The sequence below is a fragment of the Sphaerodactylus townsendi genome, linkage group LG05, assembly GCF_021028975.2.
Source record: "Sphaerodactylus townsendi isolate TG3544 linkage group LG05, MPM_Stown_v2.3, whole genome shotgun sequence".
In the NCBI taxonomy this organism is placed as follows: Eukaryota; Metazoa; Chordata; class Lepidosauria; order Squamata; family Sphaerodactylidae; genus Sphaerodactylus; species Sphaerodactylus townsendi.
The window spans coordinates 47,426,367-47,449,886 of record NC_059429.1 but is presented as its reverse complement, the minus strand read 5'-3'; the positions used below and the strand labels follow the sequence as shown (position 1 = coordinate 47,449,886).

At 43.0% G+C, this 23,520-nt stretch overlaps 1 protein-coding gene across 2 annotated transcripts in view; it reads right to left on the bottom strand.

Annotated features, from left to right (window-relative positions):
• Positions 1-17,482, bottom strand: part of DDAH1 (dimethylarginine dimethylaminohydrolase 1) — a 69,878-nt gene extending 52,396 nt beyond the window's left edge. For both annotated transcript variants that reach the window (XM_048496567.1, XM_048496566.1), the window contains exon 1: positions 17,038-17,482. In XM_048496567.1, coding sequence (XP_048352524.1) covers positions 17,038-17,343 — 306 coding nt within the window. In that variant the 5' untranslated portion in view covers positions 17,344-17,482. The remainder of the gene's footprint in view (positions 1-17,037) is intronic.
• Between the last annotated feature and the right edge of the window lie 6,038 nt (positions 17,483-23,520).

The following is a 23,520-nucleotide window of genomic DNA, read 5'->3' as shown; positions in this document are numbered from 1 at the left end:
CGACCTAAAGAGCACCTTCAATTCTATCCCTAGGCAACTTCTTTGGAACAAGCTGAGAGACCTGAGCATAGAGAACCGCCTACTTTATGTCATCCAAAAACTTTATATTTCAACCACATGCAGCATCCACTGCAACTCTTCTGGCCTTTGCTCCCCTGAAATAATTTCCAATAAAGGGGTCAAACAAGGTTGTATCCTTGCCCCCTTGCTTTTCAATCTGTTTTTGCATAACCTTCCAAACTCCCTTCCAACTATTGGAGTTCATTCTCCTATCCTAGGCAACACCCCCTTAGCCATACTATTGTATGCTGATGACACAGTCCTACTCTCTCGCACCAAGGTAGGATTGAAACGTCTACTCCATGCCTTCGCTGCCTATTGCGAATATAACCAACTCACAATTAACTATGATAAGGCCAAAATTATGGTGTTCTCTAAAACGTGGAAGCCAACACCATGGTCTATCAATGGGAACCAAATTGATCTGTTAAAAATTTCAACTACCTGGGCATTTGCTTCCAATACAACCTGAACTAGACTGCTCAGTATAATCACATCTTTTCTTCTGCCAACCAGTGTGCAGCAGCAATAAGGCTTTTTTTTACACCCAAGGTGGCCAATGCATTCCAGCAGCAAGAGCCTTTGGTGGCAGATTGATCTCACAAGCCTTGTATGGTGCCTCTATTTGGCTAAATAACAAGTTAAAGCCCCTTGAGAGAATACAATAAAGCTTTCTACGCAAACTTCTCGGCATTTCCAATAGCGTATCATATTTTCTTTGTGTTCTGAAATGGGCTTAAATCTACTTGAGACACGAATATGGCTATACTTGTTTTGATACTGGCTGCACCTGCATAATTGATCTAAACAGGATAGTCTAACCAAGAGAATGTTTTCTGATTCATTCCTTTCCTCCTGGAGTGTCCATATAATGACTAAAGTAAACTTGATGGCTTCGCATTGGATTTTTTTAACAAAATGGATGAAGCACAAATGGTCAGCCTATTGTCGCAAAGGCTAATTGATGCAGAAATTCAATTATTATCCCCCCATTACATGAAAGACATTCTACCCGAGGGTCTTAATCCTCCCCCTCTCAATAGGGGCCTACCGAGGTATTCTATTAACCTATCTTTGCCTTATCTCAGACATATTTTAATGCTGGCACGACTGAATGGGCTTCCCTCAGCGGTCCTAAAAGGCAGGTTTCATAGGACCCCCTATCATCAAAGAAGATCTCCCTGCCCACAGAAGGTCATTGAAACAGTTGAACATGTCCTTTTAGACTGTGATCTATACTCTCAGCTCAGAAGACAGTATATTGATCTTCATATTGAGAACTGTGTCTTATCATCGGACAAGGCCAAGACTTTCACACTTGCTCTGTGACCGACATCCACAGAGATCTTTGGACGTAGCAAAATATCTGGCACTGGCTCAGCAGATTCGATCCAGGTTCTATCCAACTATCTTTTAACTAATTATGATGTCTGAACACTTTTTATCTTAATTAATTTTATTTCTTTTAACCCTTGTATTTCTTCTATTCATGCCAATAAAAGGTGGATGAATGAATGAATAATTCTCTATGGGCTCCTCCTCAACTTCCTCACTGTTATCGCCAGAAAGTACTGCAAATGTGTCTTCCAAGAGACAGTAACCCTATTCCAATCCAAACCCAACTATTAAGACTGAGAAAAGTTGACAGCAGAGAAAAGGAAGAAGGAAGAGTTTGTATGCATTCCCAGGCTGGTCAATAGCTTGCAAACAACCATTTCCATAGAGGAACAATTTTTTCTGCACCACCAAATGATTAGTAGACTCCAAATAAACAACAGAACATACTGGCAGATGTTTACTACAGAAAGTCAGAATTCATATGTGTGTGTCAAAGGAGGAAACAACAAGCTTGCCAACTGCCTAGAGCCGTGGTGGCGAACCTTTGGCACTCCAGATGTTATGGACTACAATTCCCATCAGCCCCTGCCAATCGGCCATGCTGTTAGGGGCTGATGGGAATTGTAGTCCATAACATATGTAGTGCCAAAGGTTCGCCACCAATGGCCTAGAGGAAAGTGTTCACAGAGGTTTAGTAGGATGTTATTTACCAGGTGATGATAATTACCTCCATGTCATGAAAAGGTTTAGTTGCCCATTTCCACACATTAAGCATCTGTTTAAAAGGACAACAACTCTAGGATCAAGAGATCACAGTATGGCAATCTACCCAACATAAAGGAAAGTGTTCTGTGTGGAACTAGTCTTTAGAAAACAAACTGTTTACATGAAATTAACTTCTCAATTGTTTCATGTTAGCATGTTCCTTGGGTTTTGAGTATTTTTTTACTTGATGTGGGACAAGGGGGATTCCAAAGTGAGTGAGAAGCAAAAGGAGGCAGAGGTTGAGCAGTGCAAAGTTCTTGCTATCATATTGTGGCAGTAATGCACTTGGCAGACTCATAATTGGGACTAAATGCCTAAAGATGCGTTGTATTTTGCAGCTTTTGAAAGTACTTTAAAATACTGAGTTCTGACAGTGTTGTTTGTTTAATAATCCAAACAAACTACTATTGCAATTACTTCCTTTTAATCTAGGGAAGAGGTAGGCAATATTTTGGCCCAAGAACTGGGGAAAAAAACTGCACTGTCTGCTGATAAAGATGTCACTATGCTAGCAAATAAAGGGAAGGGGAATGATAAAGGTTGTACTATGCCCCTGCAGCATTGCCAGCAAGCACCTCAGAGGGTCACCTCAAATACAGCTGATGGATACATGGATTTGGGAGGCAACGGTGAGCATAAACTACACATTTTGCTTCCTACCACAACGCTATCCCTAGTAGCATTGCCAGCACCTTAGGGTGGAGAACTAGTCATGTATACCAAAGTAAAAGGGTGTCATGGCCAGGGGATTTTGCAACGGTTTTAAACACAGTGTTTAAAAGCAGTCACTCATCTGTCAGAGAAAAAGTTGTTCAAGATTGTTGAATAAATATTGCATTAAATATTCCTTTCTTTACATTTCAAATACTAGAACAAAACATTTTTAAAAATCTATTTCCCCAGATCTTTTCTGATCCTTCTCATTCGTTGTTCCTCTGTGTTTTTTAAGAGAGTGCTATTACTTAAGAGTTTTATAATTTATTTCTCCATAGACTCATTCAGCTGTCTTAGGACACCCACTCAAATGTTCCATGACTCTATTCACAATTTTCTTAAATCAAGGATTTATAGCGAAAACCCTCAAATATCTAAACTTTATGCCAGACGACATACCTAACTCAGTTACTATTACATATTATTTTCCTTTTTTCTGCACCAGACTGACTGACATGATCTCATTGCTTGGTCAGTTTTTAAAAGAAGGTTCTGGCTCAGGCACCTACAGCACTGGCATGATCAATTGTTCTCTTGCATGTTGGTCTTTTGCTCCACACCAAAGTGCCAAGTGACACCATAAACTACGCCTGGTATCTGATGACACTTTTTTTTTTATGCAAACAACTTTGAGTGCCCTTAGTACCAATAATTTTGATTGTTCTATTCACAGCACTCTATCGGAATGTCTTGCTAGCATCTGTACTTTGTGGATGAATAAATGTAGCTTATCTCACAGAGTGAAACTGCTGTTATAGAGATACAGAAATAATGTTCTATTAACAATGTTCTTTTTACTTGCAGCTATTTCTTTTTTTCTGCAAGATTCTTAAAATGCATTTTAACACACAATAATAAGTTATTTTTTATTTACTTTCTGCCAAGGAGCCTAGACATTTCAATACAAAATTCAGCACATACTCTTGTTTTTTCACGCCACCTGTTCACAACGTGAACTACACAAGGTTAACCAAGGTCAACCAGCAAGCTTCCATGGTAGAGAAGGTATTTGAACTGGGGTCTTCCAGATTCCAATCGGACTATCTAACCACTATACTGGCACATCAAATTTAATGAGAAGAATCTCAAAGATGACACATCCTTTGGCTCTGGATCCCAAACTGTCATATTAAGGTATTTCACACTTAAGAAGGGAAAATTTTGTCTTCCTCCTTTTAGATCCTTTCAAATACATCTATACTTTTATGGTTTTAAAATAGTAGTAAAAGAGTTTGAATTTATACTTCCTTTCTCTTCTATAAGGAGACTAAAAGTTAGATGCCACACAGCATATTTGTAAGTTACATTTGCTATAAATAAACCTATTTTCCTTTTTTTCCATTCACATGTGTGCCCTTTATGTGTTCAGGAAGCAACTGGATCCCATTGAAACAATTCAGGTTGCTTTCGTGCCTTCCCATGGAAACACCTTTTTGTGTGTGCAATGCATGTGTAGCTGTGAAGGCATACAGAAATGAACCCCTACAGCCATGTTGATTGTCCTGCACTCTGATTGGCTGCCACTGCATAGGTTTGCATGGTCAACACACAACATAAAAAAGAGAAAAAAGGACTTCTGTGCAATGGCCAGGCAATAATGAATGTGTTGCTGTAGATCTATAAGTGCAGTGGTGGTAATACCCACTGCCATGGGAATAAAACATGCTTGGAAGACTTGTGAAATGGTGGGTGCTCAAAGAATCTGCCCACAATGTGCTGAGTGAACTGCACAGAATGGCGAGTGGGCAGATTCTTCCTGAAATGGTCCACGGATAGGGACCTGAAGTGAACAGGTGGAAGGGACCAAAAGAAAGCATCTCCTGCCTGTTATGTTCACGTGGGAGCATCTCCCACCTGGGATTGTGCAAAAGGATCACTAGTTTAGTTATTTTTTTAAAACCCGGATTAAGAGAAATATGACGGGCCTGAGTCATTTTGGGGAAGAGATCTGTGCAAAGTTCTTCCCCAAATGCTACATAATGCCTGAGGATATTATATTTGTACCATGTGGAATCCACAGAAGGGGCTTACAAACTCCTTTCCTTCCTCTCCCCACAACAGATACCTTGTGAGGTAGGTGGGGCAGAGTGAGTAACTGAGACTAGCCCAAGAACACCTAGCAAAATGTAGGAGTGGGAAACCAAATCTGGTTCACCACATAAGACTGCACTGCTCATGTGGAGCAGCAAGGAATCAAATCTGGTTCTCCAGATTAGAGACCACCTGCTCTTAATCACTACACCACGCTGGCTCTCCAAGTAATCAGCACCAGGTAATCAGCACCCCATGCAGTCAGATTTATCATGTGTAACAACCCATTTTCCTTGGTGGTCTCCAATCCAAGTACTAACCAACTCTGCCTGCTTCCAATGCAGTTTCCTACTAGGGATGGATAGGCTCAGTGGTTACACAATGTCCCCCAAGAGCTGCAGGATCTTTCAAGGGAGGGGAGGGAGCCCCACATGGAGACTTTTGGAGTCTCTCCTCCCTTAGGTCAAATATAATTGAGGGTGAGTCTAGTGGAGGATGAGCTAAGGCAGATAAATTGTTATACACTTACTCCCTAGTGTGTTTAAGATTACAATCTAATTTTATGAAAGAGTGACCAAAGTCAGGCTCAGGGTGGCACACAAACGTTTTAAAACAATTCCACCGATATATAAAATATAACTATAATTAAAACTCAGGATAACATCAGATTTAAGCCTATTAAAACCTGCCCAGCCCAGATAACACACAAGCCCTTGTAGAGCTATTCAAGCATGGACAATGTCGTGAGAGGGCGATGCTAAAGTTAGCATGTTGTAGAGAGTCCAGTAGATGGTATTGGGACATTTGATTGCTCTCAAGCAAAAGCCTGGTGGAACATTCCTGTCTTGCAGGCCCTGCAGAACTGTTTAAGATCCCACAGGGGCCTGGTGTCAGCTGACAGAGAGTTCCACCAGGCTGGAGGCTGATCGCATGTCCCTGAAGCCAGGGACTACCAGAAGAGTCCTTTGTGGGCTGTATGTGGTGAGACGGTTCCATAGACACTATGGTCCCAGATCACGCAAGGCCTTAGAGTATAACCAAAACTTTGAACCTGACTTGGAATTCCACAGGTGTTATATGATCTTTCACAAATGAACCTATGAGAAGTTTGGCTGCTGCATTCAGTACCAGCTTCTGAGTCAGTCTCAAGGGCAGGTAGAGTGAGTTACAGTAGTCTAGCCTGGATGTGACCATCACATGGATCACAGTGGCTAGGTCAGGTGGGAGAAGTAGGGGGCCAGCTGCCTAATCTGCTGAAGATGGTAAAAGGTGATCCTCATTATATTGGAGACCTAGGCCTCCACAGAAATGGAGGACTCCAAGGTCACATCCAGGCTTTTTATGGGTGGATGCCAGTCAAGTGGATGCCTCTAGGATGTCTCCCGGCCATGTATCACCTGCTTTCCCTGGGGAAACAAGGCCAACTATTTCAAGGCTGTGCCCCAAATTCCAACATTGGTGAGGAGGTGGACAAAAATATTGTAATCAACCATGTCAAATACTGCGGTGAAGTCTAATCACACCCAGTAGAGCTGACCCACCTCGGTCAAGCTGCATTCAAAGCTTGATTGTGATGGCAACCAGCACAGTCGCCATCCCATGGCCAGGCCAGAAGTCAAACTGGAAGGGATCTAAAACTAATGCATCCTCCAGAAATAGCTGCAGCTGTTCCGCAACCACCCTCTCAACTACCTTGCCCAGAAACAATAAATTTGAGACTGGGCAGTAGATGGCCAAATCCATAGGATCTAATGATAGCCTCTTCAAGAACAGAGGAAAACTAGGAAAGAAGTCTAAAAACAGGTTAGCTTTGCCAAACAGCATTTTCCTTCTCAGGAAATAAGGGAACGAAAACAGAAAGCTTGCTTGGTTTCATGAAAAATGAATAGTTCCCATCTCTCCAAGAATTTTAGGGTTCTTTTGCAAACAAATAAATCTGCTAACACAATGCCTAGAATGGAGTGGTACTAGGGCTGTCAACCTCCAGATGGTGGCTGGAGTTATCCTAGGATTGCAAATGATCTCCAGGAAACAGAGATCAGTTCATCTAGAGCAGGGGTAGGGAACCTGCGGCTCTCCAGATGTTCAGGAACTACAATTCCCATCAGCCTCTGTCAGCATGGGCTGATAGAGGCTGATGGGAATTGTAGTTCCTGAACATCTGGAGAGCCGCAGGTTCCCTACCCCTGCTCTAGATGAACTGATCTCTGTTTCCTGGAGATCATTTGCAATCCTAGGATAACTCCAGCCACCATCTGGAGGTTGACAGCCCTAGTACCACTCCACTCTAGGCATTGTGTTAGCAGATTTATTTGTTTGCAAAAGAACCCTAAAATTCTTGGCCATGGCCAATTGGCCATGCTGGTAGGGGCTGATGGGAATTGTAATTCCTGAACATCTGGAGAGCCGCAGGTTCCCTACCCCTGATCTAGAGAAAATGGCCAATTTGGAAGGTGAACTCAATGGTGTTATACCCTCTAGATGCCAATAAAGCCTTTGATTGGATTGGCATTATACCCTATTCCCTTCCTTCCCCAAACCCTGCCCTCCTCAGTCTCCACTCCTGAAAGCTCCAGGTATTTCCCAACCCAAACCTGGCAACTCTAAGTGGTTCCTAAAATTAACAGGAAGAAAAGGAGAAGAACACAATTTATTGTGTGCATAGATTGCTACATACTAATGTTTTGTATGCAATGTATAAGCATCACATGGAAAAAATTAGTAGTATGGACTGGTATTGTGTAAATAAAGCAGAACAATGATAAAATAATTCCATCATTTAAAAATGTGCATCTGCATTTCTCACTAGCTAGGGCTAATCCCCCAAGGTAATGTAAATGGATCACTGCCAAACCTGCAAAGGAACTATCTTAAATGATCACTCAGTAACTAGAGATATTACCCGTATTAATGTGCAATGTAAAGAAATCAATTAACCTAATTAATGGCAGGGAGGCAGTATATGACATTCATTAACTTTACTTATTAAAAACTGGACTATTTATCATCTTTTGGCACTGAGATTTCCACTCACGTGATATTCTATTTTTAAAAAAACACAGCCTCACAGCTATAGTCTTGGTAGTATTACAGCCTCTTCATTGGTCCTACCACATGGGTAGCAAAGTATGGGAAGCAAAGTCTAGGCACGAAACCCCTGAAATATATGGAATTTTTACTTTGAGGAAAATGTCCTGTGTCTTTGGCAGTTTCTGCACGGGCGGAATATGGTGGCCTGGGGACGGCAAAAACGCCGTCCCCAGGCCGCCATTCGCACAGGGGGCACAGCTGCATCGCAGCCGCGCCGCCCTCGTGCCGCCCGACCGGCACCAAGCCGGCATTTCCGGAGTGCGCTGGGAAGTGCACTTTCCCAGGAACGCCGGCTTGAAGCCGCTGCCGTGCGAACGGCAGCGGCTTCAAGGCGCCTCCCCCCCTCCCTCCCTGCACTTACCTTGTCCCCGGGCCTCCGGCGCGTCACCGAGGCCTGGGGACACGCTTCCCCTTCCCTCGCGGCGCTTTGGAGGGAGGCTGGCGCAGGGCTGAGGGCGTGTCCTCAGGCCTCGGCTGACGCGTCGTGAGGCCCAGGGACATACCCGGCTCGGCCGGGCTTAGACGGCGGCTCTAATGGCACCGTGGCCGCCGCTCTTTCTGGAAGGACTGTCCATCGCGAGACGGTCCCAAAGCGTCATCGGGTAGGCGAGAATGCACCCGACCTGCAGCCGCTTAGCCTCCGTCGCGAAAAAAAACGGTGGCAGCTTTTGGATAGAGTCATACTTTCCCATCCAAAGCGGAGGCAGGAGGGGGAGCCAATCCTCTGCTGGAGGATTCACCCTCCCTAGGGCACTTGCCCCAGCGGAGGGGTAAATCTACCAGAAGGTACCATTGTAGCCTGCCAAAACAGCTGGATGTGGTGGCGAATGCCATGCCAGTGCTCCTGACCCTCACTGCCTATGCTAGCATAATATGGGGTGTTCTGGAGGTATGGCCGCTTCACTGCCAGAAATGCTGGTGCCTGGCTCATGGACTTGCACCACCTTTTTGGTGGTGTAAGTCCATGGGAGTTGTATGGAGGGTTTTCTGGAGGCAGGGATTTTTGTTTGCCTGTTTGGCTTCCCATGCTGCTGGAAAGCCCTCCTGGCAACAGCAGGGCAGGGTGACTCCGGTGCCATATCCTGGCCATTTGGGGGTAAATATCATACCATTAGATTCTACTGAAGGAACATAGCTTTTTTTTTTCAGGCAGTTGCAACTCTGGACTACTTCCCCTTTAGTTGCCGAGCTTTGGGCAGCCTGCTCTCACTCAAAACACTAAACAAAAAACTGTCAGATCATACAGGTTATCTATTTGTTTCCAAACCTAATTCAAAGTGCTGGTTATTATTTTTAAGTGCTTCATGGTCTTGACCCTTTGCCTGCACCTCTCTGTATACAACTCTCACTCATTCACTAGCTACACTCTTCAGACAGCCATCTTCTGGTTCAACAGTTATATCAGGGGCTGTGGGGAATACTTTTGCTCAAGAAGGAACATAAGATGGTTTATTTCAAATGGCATTTAGTGGAGAGGATCCAGGTAAGTTGCATTAGAATCCTGACTGCAGGAAGAAAACAAAATGCAATGCCTAACACCCACATTTGGACATCTCATCTAGAGACCTTTTCTGCACAAGTCACTTACAACACATATTGCTACTTTTTTCTTTGAATTCCACATGTTTGTTCCTCCATTTGGTTCCATAAACATTTTCCCTTCATTTTTCTTCCTTGTTTTTTATTTATTTCTGAGCCAGTTTCCATTGAAACTGCTATCATGTTGAAACAGTCTTTATTTCTCCACCCCTCCAAATACCTAGTCCTTATTCCTGCCCCTTGTAGTTGCCCAACCTCCTCTTCACCCATTTTCTCTTTGTCATATGGAACTAGTGATGTAATGTTGAGGCCAAATATAAAGATATAAGGAAGCAGATATAAAGAAGCAGGGTCAATTGGGCAGCTTTGAAAATTTCACAGAGAATTTGGGATGTAATGTTAGAGCAGAGAGCAGTTTTGAAGCTGGACACTTGGCTGATCGGAAAGAGTACTACGAGTAATTGCTCGTAACAGCAATTGTGTGTTACTGAAGATTGAATTTGGCCAGAAAATGTGATTCTTCATATGGGTTTGTGTTTCTGTTTCCTCAGATAATGGTGCCTGCTCCAGAAGCCATTTTGTCTTCCATTTGGAGTTGGTAGTTCTCAATAGGACAAATGAAGGCTGAGACATTTTTAATAGCTGCTTCAAAATGTAACACTAGAGCTCCTGAACAAGAGAAAAAAAGGTAGGAATGTTCTTCTGTGTCACAGATGACATCCCACCGCCATCAGGAATAACATGTTTTCTGCAATAACAATGATGCTTTATGGCAGCAGTCTCTTGTCAATTTCCTCCTGCAAAAGCAACTTCCTTTGACAATTAAAAACTTGCTCCTAACTGCGGACACAGCCTTATCTCATTGGCTCATTCCACACATGCAGAATAATGCACTTTCAAACTGCTTTCAGTGCTCTTTGAAGCTGTGCGGAATGGCAAAATCCACTTGCAAACAGTTGTGAAAGTGGTTTGAAAATGCATTATTTTGCGTGTGTGGAAGGGCCATTCAGTGTGAAACTGACAAAACTGATAAAATCTACTTAGCTTGTGTCTATGTCCTTACATTACATTGCTAATGTGATGGAGAAAAAATAATAATAAATTCGTTTTGAAATGGAGTTAAGGGGGAGGATAAAATGGCTGAATAGGAGGGTTACTCTTCTTTGTCATGGATGACACTACCATTAGAAGTAATATGTTTTCAGCAGTAGTGTGTGGAATAAATACAACTGAAGAGACAAGGGAAAAACAACAGGGGGGATGGAGCTGTGTGGAATGATTTCACAGAAAACATTTTCAAGATCTGATCCCTGGGAAAATCTGTAGGAAGCTGTGCATGAGGAAAAAGCCTCCACTGCTGTATATAGCTTTTAACAGAAAGTGGAACCCTGAGAGATAGAATACAGGGAAAACAATAACCTGGAACTTCATATTTTAAGTATTTCTCAACCTTAATGAGGTCACTGTGGTCATGAGGTCAATATGGTGTTTTATGCCCCCACCTGTATTATTTTGTAAATGTATATACTGCATAGTATTAGATCATTCCCCCCACCAAAAAACCCACAAAAAGGGAAATGAACATATTTTCTTAATTATCTGATATTCTCTCCATAGTAACTTTGCTGCTACATAGTAACTTTCTCTACAACCATAGGATAATACCAAATGAAGTTTAGATCCCCTCAACTTTGCAGCTCATGCCAAAATTACTGAAAACCCACCATTTAAAAAAATTACTTGCTTTGAGTTCTGTTCAGCCCTCACGCTCATTCTTGTGGATTCAGACAAATGTCTTTCCTCTTCCAGTGAGCACTGACCAATATCTTGTTCAAAAGGTTATGGCTAAGGGTTTCCCAGATCTTTTGACTGTTTAGACAACTTGGTCTCATTTGTTTAAACATTAACACCACCGATATACTCAGTTGCTCAGGTCAATTGCATCCTTTGATCATTTGACTGTGTGCATATCTGGATAGGTTGCAACGTGCACATGGGGGAATTATTTGAGTGTTCCATCAAAAACGAATGCAATTTTCGTGTCCATCTAACTTATTTTGTATTGCAAATTATGATCACTTCAATGCAGAGAAAGTGAAATATTTATCATGATCTTTAATGATTTTCCCTGACCCAAGATAATAACTGAATTGATATTTTACAATGTCTTTTACATGCAAATTCACAATTACATCCAAGTCTTGCTAGGAGCATTCAGACAACAGCTTATTCCTTAAATATTTTACATACCAGTTAGGCATGTACTCTACAGTAACTAATGTTGTTCCACTCTGAATTCTGTTTATGCAACTAAGTAATTTTGTGTTTTTCCTTAACCAATAGCCTCCCCCTATCTCATATATAGAACTGAAGATGGAAAGTTTTGGGTGAGATCTAAAAACTTGGGGAGAAGTGTACTGCCAGATAGTTTTAGTGAAAGCTCTGGCATGATTTTAAGCTTCACCAATAAATCAGCATGTTCTAAACATAAGGATCCCATATTTAATAAACCAATCATCTGTACCTGTTTATAAAATACCAGTCTAGATTCCTTAAGCTAGATCTTGTTGTTTATGAAGTTAGGTCCACAAGAAATGGATAAGACATTTGATTTTGCATTTAATCCTCAAGTTAGCAGACCAAAATTTTGTGTTTGTTTTGATCAGAATAACTAAGGTATTTTAATGTAAACCTCTAGTTATACTGTACTATATACAATTAATATTCATATCACCCCCGCAAATTTCCAGTTTATTTGAACATACAAGATACCCACTATAGCATTAGGTCAAATGTACTATCTTGCAAGATTAAGAAAAGAGGAGTACTAAAATGTAACTTGCTCAGGGCGTAGCCATCTTTGAATTCTTGTCTGAAGAAGAAAAATGGACCACAGATTTAAGAGTAAATAAATAAATAATTCAAAATACAAATTCAGTTTCTTTTAGATGCCTCAATGAAAACAAAAGAACTAGACTATAACATATATTTTATACTTTCAGCAGTCTTTCACAGTTGAGAAGAAAATAGGTTAACAGATCACTCTAAGGAGGTGCATCCTTCACATGTACTCCAACTATCTAGCCCTGCTTCTTTTCACTCCAGTCTCTCACTTTCTCTCCCTTCCTTTTTCACTTTTTCTCAATCCTCCTCTTTTCCTGTTGATGGCAATATGAAGTAAAAAGATATGTGAATTGTTTCTCTGAAATAACCATGCATGCTTTTTATGGCATCTGAATAGCCTACTCCTTGACTTACTCAGCTACATGTATCATCCCCAGTGATCCTTGAGATGTCTGTTTTCTGGCAAAAAAGAAAAGAAAAGGAGAAAGAGTTGTAACAAGCAAAGGCATTTTGTACCCTTAAGGTACCTTATTTGGATTAGGGACCAAAAGGCTACTACATCTAACACAGTGTCTAACCCAACTCTTCCCAGGACACACTTTTCTACTTGTAATTTAAGGACTGGAGTTATGTACGTTAAAAGGTTTACATTTAGCATATGTGTACAACTGTGAGGCATACATAGACCCCAGCTCTATATATCTGCATGAGTTTCTGTTCTGGGTGTGCCCTTTCACTAGAAAAAAGCAAAACAAGAGGTTGACTAATGCAAAGTGCTGTAGAAAACCTGTAAGTTTCGCTAATTCTGCCATATTTCCTCCCCAGTAGTAACTGAATAATCCAAGCACACTGACATTTAGTGTTGACACAGGTGAAATTACTGGGTCTTGGCAGAGGTTATCTGGAAGGATGCATAGCAGTGAACTAAGCAAAAATGAAGCACTTTGTGGTACACTTTGTGGGTATATTGAATTAACAAGAAATTTCAGAGTCTTCCTCCGTTTACTGACAATTATCTAGCTGCACATAATTCTATAATTTCTGATGTAATTACAAGATACATGGCACATTTTTCAAATATGTGAAATGCTATATAATTAAATGGGACTGTCTCTGGATAGCACCCAAACAGATATAGATATATGCTGATTTTTAGGAGCTGGTACTGTATGGACAATGTTTGCTGTACTTTGCTGTTGTATTATTAAACAGCCTAGTTTTTCTTAGCCGCTAATCTGTTTCAGCCATTTCCCAAATCAGACTCTGCTGACTGCTTTTATTTCATTTTCTGGCTGGCTGATCTCCTCTCTGCCTGTCTGAACCGATTGCCTAGGTGGTTCCTGACATGACTGTCTTATGCCCTGGAAACCAATTACAGCTCATGGGGCACACCAGCAAACTGAAACTGAACGATGCAAAATGTACTTGGACTTATACATGTACTTCAACTTATATATGGGAACATTAATAAAAATTGCACCAAACTACACATGAAAAAAAAATAGCTCTCATGTTCCCACAGAGCCATCTACTTCAGTGATTTTCCTATCTGGAGTCTAAAGATGATCCAAGAATTATTGATTCAGTGCAATCCTAAGCACCCCCTTCCCCCCAAAAAAAACTGCTCATGAAATGGTGTGACCCCCGTGCTGGTGTAAATGCCACTTCAGCCAGCAAAAGGGGGCATTTATGCCAGCAAAGAGGCATTTACACTAATGCCAGGAAGCCATGTAGAAGCACAGCGACTAGGCACTAGTGCCACTGCAGCACCATGCTCCTTTGGCGCAAAAGCCCATGCCAGCGCAGAAGGAATGTCCCCAGTTGTGGGACTGGTTTTAATCAGCTTCCCAAGCCCTTTTGGGCTGGGAATGTCCCCATTTGTTGGCACAGATTTATGCCAGCAAAACCCACTGAAACGCATAGGCCACTTCCCGGGGACAGGGACAGCGTGGTGTTCCACTTACTGTCTGCAGTTTAGCAAGCCTCTTCGGACGTGGCATGCAAGTCCCATCCCTGGCTAAGGCATGATTCCCCCCTGGGATTACACTGCCCATCATTCAACATCTCAACAGATGTTTTTTGACCTAACAAATTAGTAAGTGAAGTCTGTATTTATGTAAGATACATAAATATTGTAAGACATTTATGTTATCTTACATACAAGTTGTAAGATTTAAAAATTACCATTTCTCAAATTGAGTCTTTACAATGCGTGATTATGCAAAGAATCTTATGATAATATGGTAAATACACCTACCTGAAGCATGTTCAGTTAAGATTATAACTCAAATCACTGGCGTAATGCCCATTGGGCAAGGTGGGCAGCTGCCCAGGGCATCACCTTGTGGGGGGCATCAAAATGCTGGGTTCGTTTTTGGGTATTTTACTGGTTTTCCATTTTTGGCCTGCAGGGGGTGCAGTTTTTAGGCTAGCGGCACCAAAATTTCAGAGTATCATCAGGAGACTGTCCTTATGCTACCCCCCAAGTTTGGTGAGGTTTGGTTTAGGGAGTCCAAAGTTATGGACTCCCAAAGGGGGTGCCCCTATCCCCCATTGTTTCCAATGGGAGCTAATAGGAGATGGGGGCTACAGTTTTGAGGGTCCATAACTTTGGCCCCCCTGAACCAAATTGCACCAAATGGAGGGTGGGTGTCATTAGGGGGGTGTCATTAGGGCAGTCTCCTGATGAGACCCTGAAAGTTTTATTTTATTTATTTATTTATATTTTAGATTTATAGGCCGCCTCTTCCCCGAAGACTGTGCCTTCAGAAATGTGCCCCCCACAGCCTGCAACCCCCACTCACAGCAATGCAGAAAACTCAATGCAGAACAAAGATTCTTGGGCAAATTTCTAGGATGTTCCTGCAGGAGGTGCATTTTTGGATGTATCGGCACCAAAATTTCAGGGTATCATCTGGAGATGATGGCACCCCCCAAGTTTGGTGCAGTTTGGTTCAGGGGGCCAAAGTTATGGACCCTCAAACTGTAGCCCCCATCTCCTATTAGCTCCCATTGGAAACAATGGGGAATGGGGCACCCCCTTTGGGAGTCCATAACTTTGGACTCCTTGAACCAAACCTCACCAAACTTGGGGAGTAGCATAAGGACAGTCTCCTGATGATATGCTGAAATTTTGGTGCTGATATGTCTAAACACGCACCCCCTGTAGGCACCAATGTCCTGGTGCAAAAATAAATTCGGTCGTGGTGGAGTGGCCGTCCGGGGTGGGGGTGGGGCATCCAACTCAGGTTTTGCCCAGGGCTACAGTTTGGCCAGGGCTGCCTCGTTACGCCCCTGACTCAAATTAAAGAAAACATGGATTACTAATTGTGTATGAATTTGGGATGCAAGGGTTTCATATCTGCAGCTGAAGAGTCTTTTTTTTGCAGAAAAATGTAAGAACCTATGCCTCATTTAAAGATAGCACAGCTGAGAATATTAACTTTCATTTCAAGTTACCAGAGGACTAAAAGCAGTTATGGACTTGAACAAGCCACAGATTCTGGTAAAACCAATCAGAAATCCATACTGGGTTGGCTGATAAAGCATCTTTAAACTTTTTGCAGTTGTGTGCAGAAATACAATATGACTGCAATGAGCTGTCATGCTAATAAAGTGAATGTATGCACTTTTTCAATGACAGTTCTTGCACTTCCAAAGGCATATTCACCCGTGATTTAAAGAACCTTGCTCAGATTTTACAGAAAACATGCCCCTTCAGTAATATCCATGCCCAACTTTCCTACTGTTTATGCAAGCATACAATCTTAAAAATCTTGTGAAGATAACGGGGTTCTAATTATTCGTGGTAAATCTGATGCTCTTCCTTAAAAAGTGATAAATGTGATGGCTTCATTAAAAAGAAATCTACTGTTATTTACTCTGAAACAAAAGCCATGGGTATTCCTAAAAGCATATGTGCAAGATCTTGTTCTCTTTTGCTTGTTTAAAAAACAAAACACCTGGTCCCTTCTAAACAAGGAGGGAGAAAGATGCAAAGAAAAGAGCCAACTTATCTTTTCAGATCAGTTGAACTGCAGTCAATTCTAAAACAAACCATCCCAATGCATCTGGTCTCAGTGTCTTCCTGCCCGCCCCGCCCCCCCGAAAACTGATTGTGATTCACAGTAAGACAACGCCAGCTAGCTTCAGAAATATTTTTCCCCAACCTGCTCAGCCCAATTTGCAGATATGGTGGAAGCCCGGTGAAAGAGAGTTCACCATGCACACGAAGGAGGCTATATTTGCCTTCAGCATCTTCTGTCTCTGGTCTGCCGTTCTCTCTTCCGCCTCCCCTCCTCCCCGCCTGCCACGCCTTACAGTACCGCACTCCCCACCGACGCCCTCAGAGAAGTCTGTCTCCAGGAGCGAGCCGCTCAGGTCTCCTCGCACCGCCCCCTCCCCGCTTGAAGCCCCTGCCCTGCAGCCTCCACAAGCCTGCCTTTCGGGTCCTATCAATGTCACCGCCTGCTTCGCTGTCCTCGGCAATTAACCGACCCATCCTAAGCTGCAGAAGCTGGTGCTGCTGCCCAAGCGGCTCCCCCACGCCACCTCACCGGCCCTCCCGGTCTCCACCCCTTTCGCTGGGATGCGAAGTTGCCACGCTTATCGCAGAGGAGGCCGTTCTTGCCCCTTCTGCGCCCCGCTCCACGGTACCTCTTTCCTCCTGCTGGGCGCCCCGGGGCGCGTGAGGAGGGCTGTTTCCTCGCACACGACCGCCACGTCCTCCACAAAGACACAGTCGGGCAGGCTCTCGTCGGCGGGCAGCTCCAGCACCTGCAGCCCCAGCTTGGTCTTCAGCACGCCGACCAGGAGCTGATACTCCCGCTCGGCGCGCGCGAAGTCCACCTCCCGGCCCTTCTCGCGCCTCAGCGCGTGCTGGCACAGGGACTCGGGCAGAGCCCGCACCACGGCGTGGCTGCACCGCCCAAAGCTCGAGATGCTGCTGCTCAGCCCGGCCATGTTGCCAGAGAGGGACAGTGCGAGGGAGAAGGAGAGCGGGAGGCACCACAAGCCGCCTTCTGGTCTAGTTCCGCGCGCCCAGCGGCACACTCCCAAGCGCAGCAGCTGCCAAGGGCCCTCCGCCCCTCTGAATAGGAGGAGGTGGGCGCACGCCAGAGGCTGGACTGGAACTGCTTGGGATTGGCCAAGTGACACCAACATTGCCAATAGTCCGCGTTTAAGGAAGCCCCCATTGGCTAGCTGTTTGGATACAAGCGCCTGATTGGCTCGAACTGGCAAAGAAAAAAATACTACCTGTGCTCTGGTCCGCAACCTTGCAGAACTGTGAGGAACCTGCCAACTGCACTCTGCTCAATAGGTCAGTTTAACCCAATTGCTGGTGAAGGTTGAATTTGTACTTAATGTTAGATAACCAATAAAGACCTCTTCAATGAATCTGTTAGTTCAGTAACCACTTCTATTTTTGAAAGCTTTTGGACCCACACAGGTTCTTCATTAGAATGCCATTTTGACACTGGTAAATTTTAGAGGGTCCCTCCTGTTCTTAGTCCTGTTATTTTTAATTATAATTAATTTTATTGAATTGTTATCATTTTTAATTATTGTTTTGCAAAACTGCAAGAAATAAAAAGTGCTAAGATTACATTATGCCAGAAATGAGATCATAGTTATCATAGATAGCACCAGTCTTCTTATTTTGGCCTCAACCACTTGATCATCATCCAATTTAATATAAGCCATAATCATAATGTCAGAAGTGCTCTTCTGCACTCTATATTGGAAACTGTTGCTTCCAAGACACCATATATACAAAGCACGTATCTGCACATTTGCAGGGTAACTAACCATTCAGGAAAGATCCATTGTCATTTCAGAGCATTAAAGTTTGAGACAAATCTCTGATTCCTATTAAGAATAACTTCAGGCAAACCACAGTGACATAGAAAGCTCGGGGTATTTATTTATTTATCTGACTTTTATCCCACCCTACCCTGCAGGACTCAGGGCAGGTCACAACATAATTTATAATACAATCATAAAACCTTTTAAAATCCAGAATTACCAATACAAACCTATTCTTTTCAGTCTTTGCAAGAATTGTATGAATTCTGGCCTGCAGTTCTTTATGTGAAATAAGATCAGATCATCAAAGAAGCTGAAAACCTTAGGACGACTCCTTTAAACTGTTGCCAAGTAACATCTGTTAAGATTTTGCCAAGCAAGCACTTTGAAGATGCACCTCAAAAATAACGCCATCTGTTCCTCTGGCCTTTTCGTATTATGACCCAGAGTTTCACAGTTGCTTCTGAATTACTTTTTCTTACCTTTCTAGTATTGTTTATACTTGGCACTCTTGCTTGGATGAGTAGAAAAGGAAAAGAACAGGAAGGGACAATCTCCTTGAATTCACTGTCAGATCTCTATGGTTGAGTCTATATTTGCAGCACAATGAGGTGATGTGGAGTGGACTGTACCATGTCAGAATGCAGATTGAGAATAACATTTTGAATACTTCTTATTTATTTTTTTAAATCCTGTAAGTAGAAAACAAATGTAGCACAAGGAATACCTTTCAATGCTTTTCCAGATTTTATTTGCTGGGAATCTTCTTTAAAACATGGCAAAGCATTTAAAAATGTGATCCTTCCACCTGTGTTGTAAAATAGTACAATTCTCTCTATTACCTTGTTCTGTTTCAGGTGTACTTGGCCAAATTCTTGTCCTGGGCACACAGTATTTTGCTTTAAGGTATGTGCAGCTAGTACAAGGAATTCCCAATGTTTATGCTACATTTAATGGTATAGGTTATGGTTCTATAATTGCTAAGCATTCACAGCAATTTACAATGTGTCCATTCCCTCTAGTTTGACTGTACACATACAGCAGTGGTGTCAAAAAGCTGATTTCTAAAGAATATTTTTCCAGCAGGGTTTTCCCCTTCCCGTCCAACACCTGCCTTGTCAGTTTTGCAGAAATTGATGTTCTTTCTGAATGTGAGAAATAGCAGCTGGAAAAATGTCAGATTCATCATAGCACATTAAATGAAATAAATACCTGGACTTCAAAGGGCAATTCCAACTGGCAGCTTCTCCAGCATCAGAAGGCACAAAGAAAGAAGACAAACGAGCAGGAAGCCAAGGTGATGGAGTTGATGATATTGAAAGCTATCACCCCTTTAATACTGCTTCTTCATTTTGACTAGCAGCAGTCAGAATGAAGATTAACTGAGTTTGAATGTGTTAAGCATGCCAATCCAGTTTGCATGACACTTGCAATTTATTTCTGTCTGGAAGTACCCTACAAATGACAGCAAAATGACTTCAGCATATAATTATGGCACTGCTAAGTGACAATCTAACATCTAAGGAAATGTTTGAAACATTTATGCTTTCTGAAGGGTCATCCAGCTAAGTCTTTTTAATTTGCAGCATCAGTGGGCTGGCTCATGCCATCCAGGATCTGTCCACATGACCAGTGTGAACTGTCTGTGGGTATTTATTCATGGGTGCAGCCATCATGTGATGACTGTGCTGTTGCACTATAGCACATAACTTGAAACAGCACTGGGTTATGACTGACCCATGGGGTGATGTCACATCACAGTGTTTATTAGGCAGATTATGTTTATGGGGTAGTTTGCCATTGCCTTCTCCAGTCATCTACACTTTACCCCTAGCAAGCTGGTTACTCATTTTACTGACCTTGGAAGTATGGAAGGCTGAGTCATCCTTGAGCCAGCTACCTGAAACTGACTTCTATAAAGATCAAACTTAGGTTGTGAGCAGAGATTGAACTGCACTACTGCAGCTTACCACTCTGTGCCATGAGGCTGGTACATAACTTGAAAGTGAAGTCCCTTAGCAAAACTGTGTACTTCTTTTGATCAAGGTAAAGGCACCAGACCTCCTGATGTTTAGGATATTCTGGAATATAAATGCATTCATTATTATCTGTGGATGATGAACATTATAACAAACTTTCAGCCCTGCCTCATTTGGAAGGGGATTCAAATGTGATTGGACTAATTAAGATTCCAACTAATTTCTGGGCAGAATCCAAAGAAATTAGATTTTCAGAATTTGTGCGATCTCATACATGATGTAATTTCAGAAAATGTGAGATCTCATACATGAGAAAATAGATATGGAGGAGCCAAGGATCACTTGAACAGGAAAATCTGTAAGAAAAATGTGTTACCACCAAGGTCACCTTCCAATTTTGGAGGGAAACTTCTTGTTTGGGCTGAGGGGGGACAGACAGATGGTATATTTAACAACAAACATGAAGACGAACTGTAAATGTACAATAACCCCTCTTGTATTCTGATGCTTCCTTGCAAGTACCCCCCAAGTCCCTACAGTAGGATTATGAAAGAATCTTGGATATGGGAGTCACGCATGTATCTCATGCCCATTTTAATTAGAGGAAGAATAGCGTTTTGGTGTAGTCAGGATTCATCTTAATTTAAGAGCAATCATATTCCCACAATGGTGCCCCCTAACTTTTGCTTCAGAATTGGACAGTTGAGGTAATTCCATCATAGATACATCCTTAGAGTTCATTTTTCACTGAAAACGGTTGTCCGGAATCTCCAGAGCTTTGCTAGTCCTTGTACCGAGGCATCTTTTGGTATATTTAAACTCTTCTTGACAGAATTATAAGCATTTCTAACATCTCTCTTTGGTTTTAAAAAATCAGAAAAGGAGAGATTTCATAATAAAACACTTAATTTGTTCCATTCCTTTTCTGTATAGTTATTTGGCATTCCCATCACAGTGATTACAATATTTAGAGTTTGGTCAAATTGATTTTGGTTTCTATGGATTCTGGATTTGGGTTTATCACACTTCTTTCTTTGGGCCTGTAGCACAATGGCCAGATATATTCTGCCCAGGAAAGGTCACAGCTTTGATAAAAAACGTAGACAATTTTCTCTTTGGTGTAAGAAACAAATAGATACTTATTTTAGTAATTCAATACAGAACTGATGAAAACTATGACGATGGAGTATTGAGATGCTGAAATTAGGTGATTGTAAAATCACAGGCTCATTCCGCACATGAAGAATAATGCACTTTCAAACTGCTTTCAGTGCTCTTTGAAGCTGTGCGGAATGGCAAAATTCACTTGCAAACAGTTGTGAAAGTGGTTTGAAAACGCATTATTTTGCGTGTGCGGAAGGGGCCACAGATACTTTTTTTGAAAAGAGAGAAAACCATCAAGCTCAGAAAGAGATTTAAGAAAGCCAATATTATTAGTCTTAAATCAGTATTAAATAATATGAGATTTCCCATATGGTTAGTAGTGTACCTGTTGTATCATCTACATTAAAATACAAAACATACATACAAAGTTCAAGAAGACATTAATGTATTTCTTTCTGAAATACTCTTTAGCAACAAATATTGAGAGTAAGAAAGCTGTACCTACAAAACACACACACTTTAAAATTACAATCTACAACCACTTACTTCATGCTGTCAGAGACTACCACAATGGTGATAGTAGTAAGAAGGGTTCCACTGTGCTTCTCCTAGTAAATATCTTACATCCAGGTAGGAAGTTTAAATAAAAATAGCCAGGAATATTTTTTACAATTCTGAGAGGGAATTAACACATTCCTTTAAGATAATAAAGCACCTATAAAAAGTCAGTCACGGATTACCTTTGTGGCATGGCAGCAGACACAAAGCTACTCTGTGTCTAGTTCCTACAACACACTAATAACACTAGTAACTAGTTGCTTTGGGTCCCCACTGGAGAGAAAGACAAGGAATAAATATAGTACTGAAAAATAGGCCCTTTCTGCACGGGTGTTTTATGGCGCCCTGGGGACGGCAAAAACGCTGTCCCCAGGGAGCCATTCGCACAGGGGGCGCAGCTGCTTCGCAGCCGCGCCACCCTCACGTCGCCCAACCGGCGCGAAGCCGGCATTTCCAAGCGAGGTTGTTGGGAAATGCTGGCTTGGACCACGCCTCCAAGGCGCCTTCCCCCCCCCCACTCCCACCCGTCCCTTACCTGGTCCCTGGCCCTCCGGCGCATCGCCGAGGCCTGGGAACACGCCCCCTGCCCTGCAATGCTCAAGCAGGCGCGCAGGGCCAGGGGGCGTGTCTCCAGGCCTCGGTGACGTGCCGGAGGGCCAGGGACAAGCCAGGTCGGCCAGGCGACGGCACTCCGCAGCGCCGTTGTCCCAGCCGGTTCTGGGACCGTCCATGCAGACAGTCCCAGCATCGTCGGCTCAGCGTGGATTACGCCGACCCAACCCCTTCCGCCTCCGTGCGGAAGGGGCCATAGAGACGGTCAAACATGAAGCCTCCTCATAATGAGTCAAATAATTGGTCATGAACACATAAATACATGATGTTGTACTATCCCCTTGGCCCATTTAGGTCAGTCAGTGCCGTCTATTCTGACTGCCAGTGGCTCTCCAGGGTCTTTTACATAACCCACTGCTTGATCCTTTTAACTGGAGATGCCGGGCAGTGACGTAGATATAGATTTTTTATGGGAGGGCGTTCAGGGGCAAGACCACATCCCTGCCCCTGGGGGCATGGCCATGCCTCCCCAAGCCCCGCCCCCCCACCCCATCGGCTGGGCTACCATCTGGCATCTGGCTGTCCCTTCTCCCTCCCCTCCAGGCAGAGGGGTAGTTAGGGAAAATGGAGCCCAGTGCAAAATCTGAGGTTTGCGCCCCCCCCCCCCCATGGGTGGCTGCTGTGATGCAGGAATCTACCTCCAAACAGCATCACTTGCAATGGTGTTTAAATTAGATTCTCCTTTTAAATCCACCTTAAAGGGAGAATCTGCGGTCCCCAGTTAAAACAACATTGAAAGTGATGCTGTTTTGGGGTGGATTTTCCCCCCACCTTGAAACAGCATCACTTTCAGTGTTTAAACTGGGGACCTCAGATTCTCCCTTTAAATCCATTCTGAAGGGGATGGATTTAAAAAGAGAATGTGGGAAAATTTGGGGGGGGTGCCTGCTGTCAGGGGTACAATTGTTAAGCAAGCAGCACCAAACTTTCAGGGTAGGGGGTCCAAAGTTATGGACCTTCAAAGGTGTAGCCCCCATCTTCTACTAGCTCCCATTGGAAACAATGGGGGATGGGGCATCCCCTTTGGGAGTCCATAACTTTGGACCCCCTAAAGATACCCTGAAAGTTTGGTGCTGTTGCT